This window comes from Lutra lutra, chromosome 2 (genome assembly GCF_902655055.1).
Source record: "Lutra lutra chromosome 2, mLutLut1.2, whole genome shotgun sequence".
NCBI lineage: Eukaryota > Metazoa > Chordata > Mammalia > Carnivora > Mustelidae > Lutra > Lutra lutra.
The window spans coordinates 174572704-174589994 of record NC_062279.1 but is presented as its reverse complement, the minus strand read 5'-3'; the positions used below and the strand labels follow the sequence as shown (position 1 = coordinate 174589994).

Here is a 17291-nt window from a genome sequence, read left to right as displayed (position 1 = left end):
AAGGAGAACACTTGTTTTCTATTTGCCTTTTTTAGTCTGTTCTTGCAGCTAGATCCCTAATGGGGTTGAAACTTAACTGTGTGCCCCATCTTTATTCTATCCCAGATGGGTGCATGGAAAGTTAAGCCAAATGAAGACTTTTTTGATGGTTTTAAGTGGTGGGGTACTAATTCTTTTTTTTTTTTTTAATCAATAGATACTGAAGAGGTTGGTTAATCTTTGTCCCCTGTTATTATTCATACAATAGTACTGTAAACTGTGAGCAGTGTATGGCATAGGCCACTCCTCTTTTAACCACACTCATTATACAGGCAACATTGCATAACTGTACATGTAATTTCAGGTTATAGATATGAATGACTACCAGAGAAGGAGGTTTGCTTCCCGGATTATAGACAGTTTGTTTAATACCGTAACTGATAAGAAGATAGCTATTTTGGGATTTGCATTCAAAAAGGACACCGGCGATACAAGGTACCAGTTCTTTAAAATATTTCAACCTCTTTGAGATTTTGATTTTTAATGGTGGATGTGTGTATGTGAAATATATGCATACATATTGAGTATGAAGAATAAAAATAAAGTGAACATCTGTATCCTCACAATAGATAGAATCTTTGTAAGCTTCTAGATTATTAGAATATATGCAATTTCTAAGCTTAGAAACACTGATTTTTTTCCTTCAGAGAATCTTCTAGTATATATATCAGCAAATATTTGATGGATGAAGGTGCACATCTCCATATATATGATCCCAAAGTACCAAGGGAACAAATAGTTGTGGATCTTTCTCACCCAGGAGTTTCCCAGGATGACCAAGGTAAGGCTTTGAGTCTCATGAGTCACTTTGAGTATGGACCCCAAAACCTGTTTGTTTTCTAGAAACCTTTGGTTGTTCTGTCGTTGTGTGTGTGTGTGTGTGTGTGTGTGTGTGTTTTAATGAAATACTGCGTTTAAAAAATGTTTTCATTCCAGTATAGTTAACCTACAGTATTACAGTATTATTTTCAGTATTATTACAGTATTTGTTTCTGGTTTACAACATACTGATTCAACAGTTCTGTACATTACTCAGTACTCATCATGCTAAGTATTCTCTTTAAACCCCATCCCCTATTCACTCATCCCCCACTCGCCTCCCCTCTCATAACCTTAGTTTATTCTCTATAGTTAAGAGTCTGTTTCTTGGGGCGCCTGGGTGGCTCAGTGGGTTAAGCCTCTGCCTTCAGCTCAGCTCATGATCTCAGCCTCCTGGAATCAAACCCCCGCATCTCGCTCTCTGCTCAGCCGGGAGCCTGCTTCCCCCCCCGCCCCCCCCACCTGCCTCTATGCCTACTTGTGATCTCTTTCTGTCTCTGCCAAGTAAATAAATAAAATCTTTTTAAAAAAAGGTCTGTTTCTTGGTTTGTCTCCCTTTCTCTCTTTTTTTCCTTTGTTTGTTTGTTTTGTTTCTTAAATTCCACATGAGTGAAATCATATGGTACTTGTATTTCTCTGACTGACTTATTTCACTTGGCATAATACGCTCTAGCTCCATCCATGTCATTGCAAATGGCAAGATTTCATTCTTTTTTATGGCTGAATAATATTCTATCGTGTGTGTGTGTGTGTGTGTGTGTGTGTGTGTGTGAGAGAGAGAGAGAGAGAGAGAGAGAGACATCTTCTTTATCCATTCATCTAATTGTTAGACATTTGTGTTGCTTCCGTGGTTCTTCCATTTTTATCATTGGTATGATAAATTAAACTCTTAGACATTGTTCCATCAACTTTGATTTGACGTGATCGTCAGTGGGTTAGTCTAATGGGTTTTCCAACATATTCTGAAGAGCCCCAGAGGTTCTACTTCTGTCAGACCCTCAATCTGCCTGCAATCCTAGTATTAAAGTGCATAATTATAAATAACCCCTTTCTTATTGTCAGTTTCTTGTGGCTCTTATTATAGTGTCCCGGCTTGTGACCATTTCCAAGGACCCATATGAAGCATGTGATGGCGCCCATGCTGTGGTTATTTGCACAGAGTGGGACATGTTTAAGGTGAGGTGACAAAGGTCATATTAATGAAAATTTTAGAAGGATTCTGGTATCATTTGAGGTTGAGTATGTGTTCATGTATATGTTCTAATTTTTTTTTTTTTTTTTTTGCTTCTGTCTTCATAGGAACTGGATTATGAGCGCATTCATAAGAAAATGCTGAAGCCAGCCTTTATCTTTGATGGGCGGCGTGTCTTGGACGGGCTCCACAATGAGCTACAAACCATTGGCTTCCAGGTCATTATGATCCCAGATGGGTCTGGTTTTGTTTGCTTGGTCATTTGCTTTTTTTTTTTTTTTTTTAAAGATTTTATTTATTTATTTGACAGAGAGACAGAGATCGAGATCACAAGTAGCAGGCAGAGAGAGAGAGGGGGAAGCAGGCTCCCTGCTAAGCAGAGAGCCTGATGTGGGGCTTGATACCAGGATCCTGAGATCATGACCTGAGCCGAAGGCAGAGGCTTAACCCACTGAGCCACCCAGGTGCCCCGGTCATTTGCTTTTTAGTGTGTTTGAGTTTTAGAATTTTAATATTTCCTACTTTAGCAATAACATAACTTGGGGCAACATGTTAGTTCTCTGGGAAATCTCTATGTGATTTCTGTAATTACTTTATTCCCTCCTTGATTTGTGACCTAAAGATCATTTAGTATTTGTCTACCTTGCCTTACCTCATATAAAGATCAAATAAGAAAATATACAAACTTAAAATTTTTTCAGGAACCTGGGTAGCAAACTGCCTTTGGCTCAGGTCATGTTCCTGGGGTCCTGGGATCTAGTCCTCCATTGGGCTCCCTACTGAGCGGGGAGCCTGGTTCTCCCTCTCCCTCTGCCTGCCACTCCCCCTGCTTGTGTTCTCACTCTGTCAGATAAAAAATTAAAATCTTTGGGGCGCCTGGGTGGCTCAGTTGTTAACCGTCTGCCTTCAGCTCTGGTAATGATCCCGGGGTCCTGGGATCGAGCCCTGCATCGGGCTTCTTCTTGCTCAGTGGGAAGCCTGCTTTTCCCCTTCCCACTCTCTCTGCCTGTGCTTCCTCTCTCGCTGTGTTTCTCTCTGTCAAATAAAATCTTTTTAAAAGAAAAGAAAAGAAAGAAAACCTTAAAAAAATTAAAATCTTTAAAAAAAAAAGTTAATTTTTTTTTCCCAGAGCCACCCAGGCTGCTCTGTCAAACTGTCTGCAGCACACTGACCCCCTCAGAGGCCAGGTCTCTTATTCCTATATGAATGTTTTGAAAACTGCAAAATGGGGACACCTGGGTGGCTCGGTGGGTTAAGCCTCTGCCTTCAGCTCAGGTCATGATCCTGGGGTCCTGGGATCAAGACCAACATCGGGCTCCTTGCTCAGCAGGGAGCCTGCCTCTCCCTCTGCCTGCCACTCCCCCTGATTGTGCTCTCTATCTGACAAATAAATTAATAAAATCTTTAAAAAGAAAGGCAAAACAAAACTACAAGAGGCAGTATATCATCTGATCTTGTACGGGATCCTGAACCGTCTGAGTGCTCAGCACTGTCCCAGCACCTGAGAGGTCTGAGTGAAAAGTATGGGAGCTTCCATGGGACTGGCCCTTTTTAATTAATTCCAAGTTTGTCAATTAATTATGGAATGTTTAGAGAGCTGACAGCAACCTGAGCGGTACATTCCATGTTGCATCAATTTCAATTTTCCCCGGGAGCCACAAGAGTATTAATAAGAAGGAGGTACTTTCCATCTCCTCAGAGCAGCGTGTATGTGGGGGCGGAGGCTTTAGGGGAGGTTGCGGAGGATGAAGAAATAGGCCAGGAGAGAGCAGTCAGCAGAGTCCTCGAGCAGAACAGGGCCGGGCAGGGCACGGAGCTGGCCGTGCACATCTATCTGCTCAGTGCCGGCCTCCTCGGAGACATACCTACCGATTGGGCCTTATCTGCTGCTCAGAAGATCTGATCTGGTTCTCATGACCTGTCACTGACTTGTTGAAGATCCTTCCTACTTAGAATTCATTGCTCATTTCTCATTCATGAGGGATTCACTTGCAACCAGAAGCAGATGACATCCTTGTCTGTTAACACTCCACCAGAAACCCTTGGGATTCTTCTGTCCTGCCCCTCCTTAGTGAGTAACAACATGACTGCTTTTTCCAGTCATCACTTAAACTGAAGCAATGTTATTTTTTAAAGATGACTTCCAAGGCACAGACACATTTTCTCTTCTACTTTTGACTCATCTAAGGGAGAAGAGATATAAAGATAGATAAATAGATTTAATGTGAGTTTGAGTTCTTCTAAAAGTTAACTTCTTGTAGTAGGGATTTATTTATTTGTTTGTTTGTTTATTTATTTAATTTTTTGTTTTTAAAGATTTTATTTATTTATTTGATAGAGAAAGACACAGCGAGAGACGGAACATAAAGTGGGAGAGGGAGAAGCAGGCTCCCCGGTGAGCAGGGAGCCCCAAACGGGGTTCGTTCCCAGGACCCTGAGATCATGACCTGAGTGGAAGGCAGATGCTTAACAACTGAGCCACCCAGGTACCCCTGTAGTTAGGGATTTTAAAAAATAGGAAAAAAATTAGGAATGCAATCACTAAATAAAGGGCATATATAAGTCATCGAGACAACTGATGAATACAAAGCAGAAGCCCTTTGAGTCAGAATTTAATATTAATTTTTAACTCAAAGGCACTTATGAAAATTGTATAGTATATTTTTGCTGGAGAGAGGAGCTAAAATTATGGTCATTGAAGAAGCAGTGCCTTTAAAAATAAGATAAATGATTTTGGATATGTGAGGAACAGTTTAAAATGTAATATGCAAAATAAAAATAGACTACCATTTATTTATTGAAGGCTGACTTGTCTGTCAGACACAGTGCTGAGCACTTTATCTGCTTTAATCCATACCACAACCTTTTGAAATGAGTGGTCGTAACACCATTTATAAATGAGGAAGAAAGACCTAGAGAGCCTGGGTAGACAGGAATTATCAGTCAGGAATCCAGCTGGGGCCTTTCAGACTCTGAAGCCTGAATTCCTGAAATCTCTGCTGTGACAGCTTATGCTAATTCCTTAGAATAAGGGAAGCAGACATGAGAAGAGAGTTTGAGAGAGAATGTGATTCCCCTGGAACCTGGTCTGTGAGTTGCTTTCATTCATGTGCTGAGACACTGGTGGCACGTGAGTCTGTCCTCTGTTTGAGGGCGTCTGGTGTCAGGAGTGGCAGGAGTAAGAGTCTCCAGACATGGCTAGGAAGAGGACAGTGTAGACTGACTCTAGAAACATAAAAAACATGGAAGGAACCAAAGATCTTTCGTAGCAACCCAGACAACTTGAGACCCTCTTTTGCTTTTATTTTATTTTATTTATTTTTAAAGATTTATTTATTTATTTATTTATTTATTTATTTATTTGATAGCGAGAGAGAGAGACAGTGAGAGAGGGAACACAAGCTGGAGGAGTGGGAGAGGGAGAAGCAGGCTTCTTGCCGAGCAGGGAGCCCGACGCAGGGCTCCATCCCAGGTCCCTGGGACCATGACCCAAGCCGAAGGCAAACGCCCAACAACTGAGCCACCCAGGCGCCTCCCTCTTTTACTTTTAAAAGGAAAAAAGAATACTCCAGATTTTCTTTCTAAAGTCTTTTTTTCTCCTCTAGATTGAAACAATTGGGAAAAAAGTGTCTTCAAAGAGAATTCCATATGCTCCTTCTGGGGAAATTCCAAAGTTCAGTCTTCAGGATCCACCAAACAAGAAACCCAGAGTATAAACATTGCCATTTTTATTTGTAATTTTTTTGGTACTTTAGGATAGCAGATATCCACCTGATATTAAATGGTAAACGAACAAAGTGTTTTTAAGGAAATAAGCTATTTTTTTAATAACCAAATTTATATTAGCTGTACGGGAATTAGCATATCTGGTATTATGAATCTAGAATATTTTTTACATATTTTTATAATGTTGTTACTTCAGTGATTGGATGAGTCGTAAATAATCATGTCGGTTTTAATGGCGTCGATTTTTGTAAAATAAAAATTAAACCTGAAACACTTTTTACTTTACAAAATGTCCATAGGCAGCACTTTTAATATCACATTATAAGGGAAAAGGCACTCTTTGGTTTTTCTGATCATTGGTTTATTTACTTGTCATTAAATATGTATTTTAAATGATGAGATTGCTGTCCTAAATACTGGGCTAAACCTGCTACTCTTTCAAAAAGTGTTCTGGAGACTTAGAGATTTCCAGCTTAACTGGGTAAGGCGTTTGCCAAGCCGTTTCCTGTCTCTCTGAACCTGGAAGGAGGATGCAGCGGACAGAATGGGCCCTTGTGTGCTTTTCTTTTTTTTTTTTTTTTCTTTGGATGTGCTCAAAATATTTTCCCTATGCTTCCACGTTACTAGTGACACTACAAGTTTGGTTTGGGTAATGTTCCTTTGCTCCTTTTGTTTTAAGGAGCTGTGTTGTTTTTTTTTTACCCCCAGAAGATCATCACTGCTCAATTCCAATCAATTCAAGTAAGACTGAACGGCAATTTTATTTTTAACATGACGAGAATATCAGTATTGGTCTAGTTTATTCTTCACATCTCATTTTTTCTCACCAATCACTATTTTTTTAGTTCAAGAGCCAAAAATATTTGTTACCTCTATTTTGCATTTTTATTTCTATAGCTCGTTGAAGTTTCCCCTTTTTCTTTAAATAATAAAACCAATATAATCTCATGTATGAACTTAAAGCAGTAGATTTTATGAATTCTGTATAGCATAACTCTAAAATGAGAATTTTTATATGTTTCCATGTGCTTTTTTCTTATGTCTCTTACTGACTTTTATTTTCTCTTGTCCTTTATCATTGAAATATGTCAGATGTCCATCTGGTGCTTGTGCTTTGCTGAGAATGTACAAATCAAGTGAACGATACAGTGTCATCCTTTAGGAATTTTGCAGCTCAGTAAGAATGCAGAGACAAATATACAGATGAGGACAGACATCTGTACCGATATCAAATACATAAATAAAATATTCTCTATCAACAATTGTGTGGGTGTATTTTTTGTCATAGTGCAAGTAACAAATGAGTTGTGACAGTCTGACATTAGACAGAAAAATATTACTCCTTACTTTTTTGAGAAAAGGGTATTACATCATTCAAATGATGTAAGAAAGGGTGGGAATTTAGCAAATAGATCACATATTGGCAAACCAAAGCTCATGGGCCAAATCTGGTGAGCCACCTGTAAGCTAAGAATGGTTTTCACATGATTACATTTTAAATGGTTATGTAAGTCCCCAATTTTGCCCCTTGGCCTGAAAAGCCTAAAATATTTGCTATCTGGCTCTTTAAGAAAACGTTTGCAGATCAGAGTGAAAAAAAACATCAGAAAGAGAAAAACATCAGAGTGATTGAACATAAAATGAATCCTTACTCAAAAGACCCTGAGGTGAGAATGAACTTATTAATTAGAATTTGCTTTACATTCCTGCTTGAAAATATTCTTGTATTCTGCTTAATAACCTTATATCCCGTTAAGGGGAATTATAACCCAAAGATTTCTTACAAAAGCAGATAGAATCAGGCACTGATTTTAGCTGCAGGATGCTTCAGTGCCTAGGACTGATAAGTAAATAATTATGTGTAAAGTATAGTTTTTCTTTTTTTTAAGATTTTGTTTATTTATTCGACAGAGATCACAAGTAGGCAGAGAGAGAGAGAGAGAGAGAGAGAGGGAAGCAGGCTCCCTGCCACGCAGAGAGCCCGACGCAGGGCTCGATCCCAGGACCCTGAGATCACGACCTGATCCAAAGGCAGAGGCTCAACCCATTGAGCCCCCCAGGCGCCCCTAAAGTATAGTTATTAACTAAAAAGGGAAAATGGGGAAAAGATATAGAACCATGTATACCTGCTATTTGTAATGGGAGGGAAAAAAAACAAAAAAAAAAAAACAAAAAAACAGTACCTGGACAAGTAACACAGCAATTTGAGTCCTTCATGTGAAAATTTGCAAGAAGGTGGTTAGGCTTTTTCTCGCTACTAAGAAAATTAAAGACTGTGTGTGTATACGTGTGTGTGTGTGTGTGTGTGTGTGTGTGTGTGTGTGTTTTAAATGACATAAGGTTTCTATTTCTATTAGCTGGTATGTTTTTGATTGGGGCAATGAATCGTGGTGAGTTTATTAACTAGGATTTACAATTGAAAATAATACAGGGACAGCACCTGGGTGGTTCAATCAGTTAAGGGTTGAACTCCGCTTTGGCTCACGTCATGATCTTGGGGTTGTGAGGTGGAACCCTTCATTGGGCTCCATGCTGGGCGTGGGGCCTGCTTGGGATTCCCTCTGCCCCTGTCCTACTCCTTTACTATAAAAGGAAGGAGGAAGGAAGAAAACAATACAGGGATATGGCACAAAAGAAAACATTCAAATAGAGAAGTATATATAGAAAAGTGAAACCTCTCTCAGGACGTGTTCTCCAGAATGTGTCATTCCACTTAAGCTTTGAATCCTAACTGCACTACGGATTAGCATGTGATATTTTGGCTAACTTACCTGAAAGCCTTATTTTCTTCACCTGTAAACTAGAGATAATTAACCTCTAACACGAAGAGTTGTTACAAAGATGATGTGAGGTTAATGTCCATGCAAAGTTCTTACTGCACAGTGGTGAGCAGGTGACGGACATGGCCATTAGACACAGTAACAAGCTGGTCCCACTGAACCAGAGCCACGCGTAGGCGCTGGAATCACTAAGAGTACCGTAATTAACACAGTTTACGAAGCAGTTCGATGCCAGGCCCTTTAGGTGCATCTTCTCATCTATTCCTCACATAAGTCCTTTGAGATGAGTTCTATCCCCATTTTCAGATGAAGGCAGAAAGCTAGAGAGATGAAGTAATTTGCTCAAGGTCACAGCCATTTGAATAGGAGCTTTTCTTGACGTTGAAAGCCTCATTTTAGAGGAACGATGAAAAGAGCTAGTATCTGTGGCCTTAGGCAGACTAAAGGAATACCACCCCAAGGAAAGAATCAGAAGGCAGATAGGGCAAAACTGAGGAGGGGAGTCCCTGCCCTTCATCCTCTTGGAGACTCCCAACCACCAGAAAGTGGTCTGAGGTTTGATAGGAGGCTGAGAAAAGAAAGGAGAGACAGTCAACACAGTGAAATTAAGGTCTAGCTGCCCATAAATGGACTGTATTCGCATTCAGGGAGCAATATTTAAACTATTTCAAATTAGCTGTCTGTACCCACTCTGAGGCAGATGTCATGAGGTGCTAAAAAATGGAGGGCAGGGGCGCCTGGGTGACTCAGTCATTAAGTGTCTGCCTTCAGCTCAGGTCATGATCCCAGGGTCCTGGGATTAAGCCCCACATCGGGCTCCTTACTCTGTCAGAGGCCTGCTTCTCCTTCTCCCACTCCCCCTGCTTGTGTCCCCTCTCTTGCTGTGTCTTTCTCTGTCAAATAAATAAATAAAATCTTAAAAAAAAAAAAAAAAGTGGAGGTCCTAGGGGAATGAGAGCAATCTTGTGGAGAAGCTAAGACACCTACAGAAATAACTGATGAACTATGAGAATGGCCATAAATGATGAAAATGAAATGCTATTTGGACACAAAGGTAATGTTCATTCCAGCTGGGGAAGAGAGGAAGGCTTCCTGGAGGCAGGATGGCATTTGAGGTGGGTCTTAGCAGACATGATTTGGAAGGAAGGGGTGGGTCGAATGAGCACGTCAGGGGCAGAACCAATGGAAGTGAAAAGACGGTCACGGGAACATTCAGACTGGTTTTTGGCAAAGCAAGTTGTCTTTTCTCTGGAGTTGAAAGGAAACTGAGGAGGAAGAGCTGATCTGGAAACTCACACTGTGAACAGACTATAGCTGAGCGGGGGCTTCATGTAGTCATTAAAATGGAGACACTAAGCTCTACACAACACTGTGAACGTACTTAATTCCTTCACTTACACTTTCGAATGATTCAAGTGATAAAATGGAAACACTGAAGGTTCTCTTTTTAAAATGTAGTCACTTTCTTAAAAACAAACAAACAAAAACTAGAGTGTGCAGCCCCAAACTAGATGTTACCATCTAATTTATTCATATTCTGGCACTTAATTCAAATTTTAGACCAAAACACTAGAAGAAATATATTAGTGCCAGCCTGGCAAAGTAATTTTATAAATGACTTTGCTTTTTTTAAATTAATTAATTTATTTGAGAGAGAGAGAACACAAGCAAGCCAGGGGAGGGACAGAGGAAGAGGAGCAGACTCCCCACTGAGCAGGGAGCCCACCACAGGGCTCGATCTCGCAACCCTGAGATCAAGACCTGAACTGAAACCAAGTCAGTTGCTCAACAGCCTGAGACACCCAGGCGCTCCCAACTTATCCTCTGAAACTTTAAAGTTCAGAGGATAAGTTGGATACAATGACCTCTTACTTCCTTCTTCCCTTCCTTTTTCCCAAATGCAGACAGAGAAAAAAACAGTATGTATTGTAGATCTGCATTTTACAATATATTGCTACTAACATGGGAGATTAATTTGAGGAGAATATACATTTTTTCTTAATTTTAATAGTTAAGAATTTATTTTAAAGGTGTTAGAATAAACATCGTTTACAAATTATATTAGTTAGTATATATACTTGACTGTTCTAACAGAGATCCCAAATTATGGTGTCTTAGGCAGAGCTGAAATACTTTTCTCTCTCCTAAAAGAGTCCAGGCAGGTGATCCAGGGCTGGTAGAGCGCTTTCATGGTCAAAGAGGTCTAGGCTTCTTCACCTGGTCGCTCTGCCTTCCATGACGCAAGTCTGTCTCAGGGTCCAAGATGGCTGCTCCAGGTCCACAGTCCTGTTCTCTTTCCGGCCAGCAGGGAGGAGGGGAAAGAAGGGAAAGTCATGACCCACCCTTTGAGAACACACTTAGACCCATGAGAACAGTAACACAAATCATCTCTGTTCACGCACTGCTGCTCAAAACATAGCCTCATACTCACAACTAGCTGCAACCGAGTCTGGGAGATTTAATTTTTATCTTATTTACTTATTTTATTTTAAAGATTTTATTTACTTATTTGAGAGAAAGAGAGAGCACGAGCAGGGGGAGGGGCAGAGGCAGAGGGAGAAGCAGGCTCCCAGCAGGGAGCCCAATGTGGGGCTGTATCCCGGGCCCCTGGGATCATGACCTGAGCTGAAGGTTAATGCTTAACCCACTGAGCCACCCAGGCGTTGCAAAGGAAATTTAATGTTTAGTAGGATGACCAACTACATGCCAGCTAAAAATTCTAAAACTATAGGAGGGTTATAGAAATTGGGAATAATTAGCAGACTCTTACACATAAAATTAACATTTTCTTTGCTATTACTGCTGATGGTGGGGGATATAAAGTTTCATTTTAAAGGGATTTAAGTTTAGAAATCCAGTCAACTGTAAAAAAAATTTAATACCATAGTTTCCATCGAGATGATGTGAAAATTATGGAGGTTTTGTATGAGAGAGTAGAGCTTAGGAAACACACTGGGAGTTTTAATTAGTAACACTAAACTTAAGAAACTACCAAGGATGATAGTTTTTCTAACTCTTAAAGACCATGCCTATGTAATGGCAAACATACAGATATAAGGTGAAAATTAGGTGTTAATAGTTCTCTAGCAATGATTTTCAAACTGTGACCCAAGCATTTCTACAGAGGTGTTTCAAGGACCCTGCAGACGACTGATTTAAATATAAATACATATATACAACATAGATAATTGCAGTATATATGTAAAACTACCTGCAAAGCTATTATTAAAAAAACAGCAAGCAGAGCTGCCTCTCAGCCTGGTATACTGAACACACACTTATATCCTCTCCCTTCTTAGAACTCCATTAAAATTATAGCAGGAGGGCACCTGGGTAGCTCAGTGGGTTAAGCCTCTGCCTTCGGCTCAGGTCATGGTCTCAGGGTCCTGGGATCAAGCTCCGCATTGGGCTCTCTGCTCAGCGGGGAGCCTGCTTCCCCCTCTCTCTCTGCTTGCCTCTCTGCCTACTTGTGATCTCTCTCTGTCAAATAAATAAATAAATAAAACATTAAAAAAATAAAATTATAGCAAGATGGGGAAAATGCATAATCCAATAAAACAAAGAGAATAGGAAGGCGCCATCTGTGGTCAAGAGATTAAAAGAAATTTCTGGAAAGCATTGAGCAGATGGATATATATTGACTGAGAAGAGCTCCTTCCTGGAATATTGGCAGCGGGGAGGCCCTGCCCTTTGGAACAGCAGACCTTCTACCCAAAAGGATGTGGGAGAGAGAGGACACACATGGGGTCGGGGGTGGGGGTGGGTGGCGCTTAACTGAGGGTCTTTAACTTCAGCCGCCGACCTTCTCACCTAGTCGTTTTCTAGAAGCTGAATGGGAGACAGCCTTGTGCGTTTACCCTTATGTGACTACTTCTCCCAGCCCCCGGGGCCCAACAAAAACCAAAGCCAAAACCAACAAACCAGTTGGGGTTGGGGACAGGGTTCCTTTCTACAGAAATTGATTAAACTGTTTGGGGAGAACTAGAGCGATGACACTTGTCCTGCACGAGAGCTAAGCCTTTTCTGCGCTCTGAGTCCAACACCACTTCGCCCTAAAGCAAAGCCATTAAGTCAAAAGACGGTCTGGATTTCCAGTTACATGCGTTGAGTTTAACACACATGTGCTATTTTCATTCTCCCCTGAATGAGAGGATGAGCCCTTACTCGAGCTTACTCACCAACATGGCGGTAAAGGAAAAATAAGATAAAATGGCAGGAGAGGAATGAGAAAGCTGGAAACAGGCGAAGAGAGTGAGAAAGGAGGCATGGATGAGAGATGTCAACCAATTCTTACATGGAAAGCATTGGGAGCCTAAGGAACTTAGGAAGAGTGAATAGAAACTTCAGTGCCCATGTAAGGGACTGTTTCTTGGTGTAGGTCATTGGCTCCTTGGGAGATCTCAAAGTTTGGAAACACCATTTACCACAGAGGAAGGAGCCAAAGGGCTGAAAACAAAAGACTTCTGTGAAAGATCGTACATGTTCTGAAGTCAGTTGCACATGGTCTCTCTCCTCCCTTATAAGAAGAAACTACCTTTCCCACCCCTCACTCTCACAGGATATTAGAGGTTTATTTTCAGGAGGACTAGAGTCAGAAAATTTCAGACTTAGGGAGGGTGTTAGTGAGATGCCGGCCTGGAAACCAGGGAACTAATTAAAAGCCTGCATGCTGAACGGAGACCCACACTCCCCTATCATCCTGTTTGCTTTTCCTCACCGGCTTCTGAGAAAGTCAGCAGCCAAGTTTGTAATGCTCAAGGCTATTTAAAGAAATATTATTGTCTTTTTAGACTTGAATGGCTGCAGAGAAATAATCCAAACATTAGGGAGTCCCTCACTGAGTAATCCAGCTCACCGCCCCCCCCAACACTACAGGGAGGCTCCCCTTGCCCCCCAGCTTCCTGTCAGCTTTAGGGCCACTCTCACTTGCCCAGGATCACCAGATGCTGAGGAGAGCCTTCAACACAAAAGGCAGAGATAAAACAAAGGAAACAGACAGTGCCTCAATGTGGAGAAGCACAACTTCAAAAGACTAATTATCCTCAGAGAGAAAAATAGAACTTGCAGCTAGGAAACAAGAACAGGATGGTATTTTAAAAAAGCAGAAAAAAAAGGAATCATCAAACTCTTGAAAGTGAAAATGGGGGCGCCTGGGTGTCTCAGTTGTTTAAGCATCTGCCTCTGGCTCGTGTCATGATCTCAGTGTCCTGGGATCGAGCCCTGCATCAGGGTCTCCGCTCAGCGACAAGACTGCTTCTCCCTCTGCCTCTGTGATCCCTCTCCCTCTGTGATTGCTTTCGCTGTCTCTAAAATAAACAAAGTCTTAAAAGAAAAAAAAAGAAAGTGAGAATGCAGTGGTCCAAATTTTAGCAAGGGAATCATTGTCAGAGGAAATTTTCCTGGAAGCCCAACGTAAAATGGATTAAAATGGTATTTTATTAGCACAAATGTAGGTGAAGACATGTGTGGCTGGAAACTCAGGGGAAAGAAGGGCATGTTCTCACGCCCCTGTCATGGCCGCTCCTGCTACTTTGCTCTTACATTCTGAATCCTTCTTTGGGATGTTATTCCCACTTTTCTGCAAAGTCACTGGTGTTCATGTTTGTTAATGTAATAATATTGATAATACCTCTGAAGTTAGATGCCTTCAGCTTCAAGTAGGAGATACTCCTATTCAAACTGGTTTCATTTTTTTTTTTTAAGACTATTTATTTCTCAGAGAGAGAGAGAGAGAGAGAATGAGAGAGCACAAGTAGGGGAAGCAGCAGCCAGAGGGAGAAGCAGGCTCCCTACCAAGCAAGGAGCCGGATGTTGGACTCAATCCCAGAACCTTGGGATTGTGACCTGAGCAGAAGGCATATGTTTAACTGACTGAGCCACCCAGGCACCCCAAAACTAGTTTCACTAATACGGATACTTATTATCTCACCAAACAGGAAGTGGTTTTCAGGGTTGGCAGATTCAGTGGTTGGAAAAGGGGCTGGGACTCCTGTATTTTTTTTTTTTTTTAAGATTTTATTTATTTATTTATTTGACAGGCAGAGATCACAAGGAGGCAGAGAGGCAGGCAGAGAGAGAGAGAGGGAAGCAGGCTCCCTGCTGAGCAGAGAACCCCATGCGGGACTCCATCCTAGGACCCCGAGATCATGACCTGAGCCGAAGGCAGCGGCTTAACCCACTGAGCCACCCAGGTGCCCTGTATTTTTTTTTTTTTAAGATTTATTTTATTTTATTTTATTTATTTGACAGAGAGAGAGAGATGTATCACAAGTAGGCAGAGAGGCAGGCAGAGGGGGAAGGGGAAGCAGGCTCCCTGCCAAGCAGAAAGCCCGACGTGGGGCTCGATCCCAGGACCCTGAGACCATGACCGGAGCCAAAGGCAGAAGCCCAACCCACTGAGCCACCCAGGCGCCCCATGGGACTCCTGTATTACTTGATATCTTAAAAATCACGTGCATTGATCACTTTCATATTCTTAAAAATGCCATTTGTGCTTGCTACAGAAAGAAAAAGATCATACTGAAATGGGCATGTACCAAATTTTAATATATCAGAGACCACTGATGCATTCACTTTTCCTGCTCAATCAAGAATTTTTATAAAGACCTCCTGTCATGTCTGTGCATTCAAACGTGCTTATTAATGGATCACTGTTCAGGACGGTCAAAGCTCTGCCCTGGCTTTTTAAGATTCAGGCCTGTCCATTCTTGTATAGTTGTGCAAGGGAGTGTATCTTTACACACATTAAGCACAATCAAATCTCCAGCAAGACCCAGGAATTCGGTCACATAGTCTAGTCACAGCATAATGGCCAGTTATGGAATAAGGAGTAAAGAAATAACAAATCCAGAAGCTACAGTTTGTGATTCCACTTTGTTTTGTTGTTGTTGCTATTTTTTGTTGTTGTTGTTTTTTAAGATTTTATTTGAGAGAGAGAGACCGTGAGAGGGAGATATTACAAACAGGGGGGAGGGTAGAGGGAGAAGCAGACTCCCCACTGAGTGGTGAACCCAACCTGGGACTCAATCCCAGGACCCTGGGATCATGACCGGAGTCAAAGGCAGACGCTTAACCAACTGAGCTACTCAGGCACCCTGAGACAAAATTATTCTGCTAAAATATTTCATTACCATGCATCTACATTGTGCAAAATTAGGAAATATCCAGATTACCTCATAGAATCAGAATCTGAAAAGTAATCCGTTTTTCCTGTGAAAAAAGATTTTTAAAAACTTTAAAGTTTTAAGCAGTCTCTACATCAAGTATGGGGGCTCGAACCCGAAACCCTGAGATCAAGAGTCATATGCTCCACTGACTGAGCAAATAGGTGTCTCTGACATAACAGATTTATTTTTGCTTATTTATTTTTTAACATAATTTTTATTTTTTAATTAACATATAATGTATTATTAGCCCCAGGAGTACAGGTCTGTGAATCGCCAGGTTTACACACTTCACAGCACTCACCATAGCACATACCTTCCCCAATGTCCATAACCCCACCACCCTCTCCCGACCCCCCTCCCCCAGGCAACCCTCAGTTTGTTTTGTGAGACTAAGAATCACTTATGGTTTGTCTCCCTCCCAATCCCATCTTGTTTTATTCTTTTCCTACCCCCCAAACCCCCCACATTGCCTCTCTACTTCCTCCTATCAGGGAGATCATATAATGGTCTTTCTCTGATTGACTTATTTCGCTAAGCATAATAGCCTCTAGTTCCATCCACGTCGTCGCAAATGGCAAGTGAAGTAACAGATTTTAAAGAGGCAGTTGCCAGAGATGTTTCAAGTTGGGTTAATTTTACACAGCAAAATTTACTGGGATCTATAAAGAAACTAAGGCAAAGCATATATGGCTCCCCCTGGGTTAAATGAAAATGTAACTCATGCTCAAAGTTATGCGTTACTTTTATAAAAAAAAATATTAGTTTGCCCATTTAAAAATTCAAAAATAGAATTGGCCATCCATGTTACATATTTTATAATTTAGCTGTCTAAAAACTTCCTTTGCAAGAATGTAGTAGCAAAAACAGGATTTAGAGTCTAAAGATGAAGTTGAGTTCTAGTACCTAGGAAAGAAAATTCCCCTTCAGGTCCTTACCATCGTATGCAACCACCTCACCAGAGTGGGGTGAAAAACAGAAGGAATCAATGGGATAGTGCACGTGCATGTAGTAAACTACTGGAAGATGAGGGTTAATACCCTTTTTCTCAGGTTATAGTTCTCTGTCTTCGATACCATCATGATCTTGGTTTCCCAAAGGTCCTAACCAAGTAACTAATGTGAAACTATTTTGCAGGTCTGAAGCAGTCATCCCAATGTGAAGAAATGACATGCAAACTCTAAAGCCTTTCTAAATTATCCCAGCGCTGCTGCGGTGTTCGGTAAAGGACATACACCAACTGTAAGGAGCCTCAATCTGTGCAGTTGCATCACAGTGTGTCATTTTTCACAAGTGAAATGTGATGACGATGTACAGGTAACAGGCTTGGAACTTCTCTGGAAGTTTTTCATGTATTTTTAAATTATACTGTTAACAGTAAAACTCTTAAAAAGGTATTTTATGATTATATCACAGCAAGCAATTGTTAATAGAACAAAGAAGACAGGCTAAAAGACAAGTGAATTATTTAATTAAATATGCACAGCTATTGACTTTTTTTTTCCTTTTTAAAGATTTTATTTATTTCAGAGAGAGAGACACAGCGAGAGAGGGAACACAAGCAGGGGGAGT

The 17291-nt window shown here is 41.0% G+C and overlaps 1 protein-coding gene across 4 annotated transcripts in view; it reads left to right on the top strand.

Annotated features, from left to right (window-relative positions):
• Nucleotides 1-7035, top strand: part of UGDH (UDP-glucose 6-dehydrogenase) — a 35043-nt gene extending 28008 nt beyond the window's left edge. For all 4 annotated transcript variants that reach the window (XM_047719136.1, XM_047719135.1, XM_047719137.1 and 1 more), the window contains 5 exons: nt 344-474; nt 687-820; nt 1943-2034; nt 2158-2268; nt 5656-7035. In XM_047719136.1, coding sequence (XP_047575092.1) covers nt 344-474; nt 687-820; nt 1943-2034; nt 2158-2268; nt 5656-5766 — 579 coding nt within the window. In that variant the 3' untranslated portion in view covers nt 5767-7035. The remainder of the gene's footprint in view (nt 1-343; nt 475-686; nt 821-1942; nt 2035-2157; nt 2269-5655) is intronic.
• The last annotated feature ends 10256 nt before the right edge of the window (nt 7036-17291 follow it).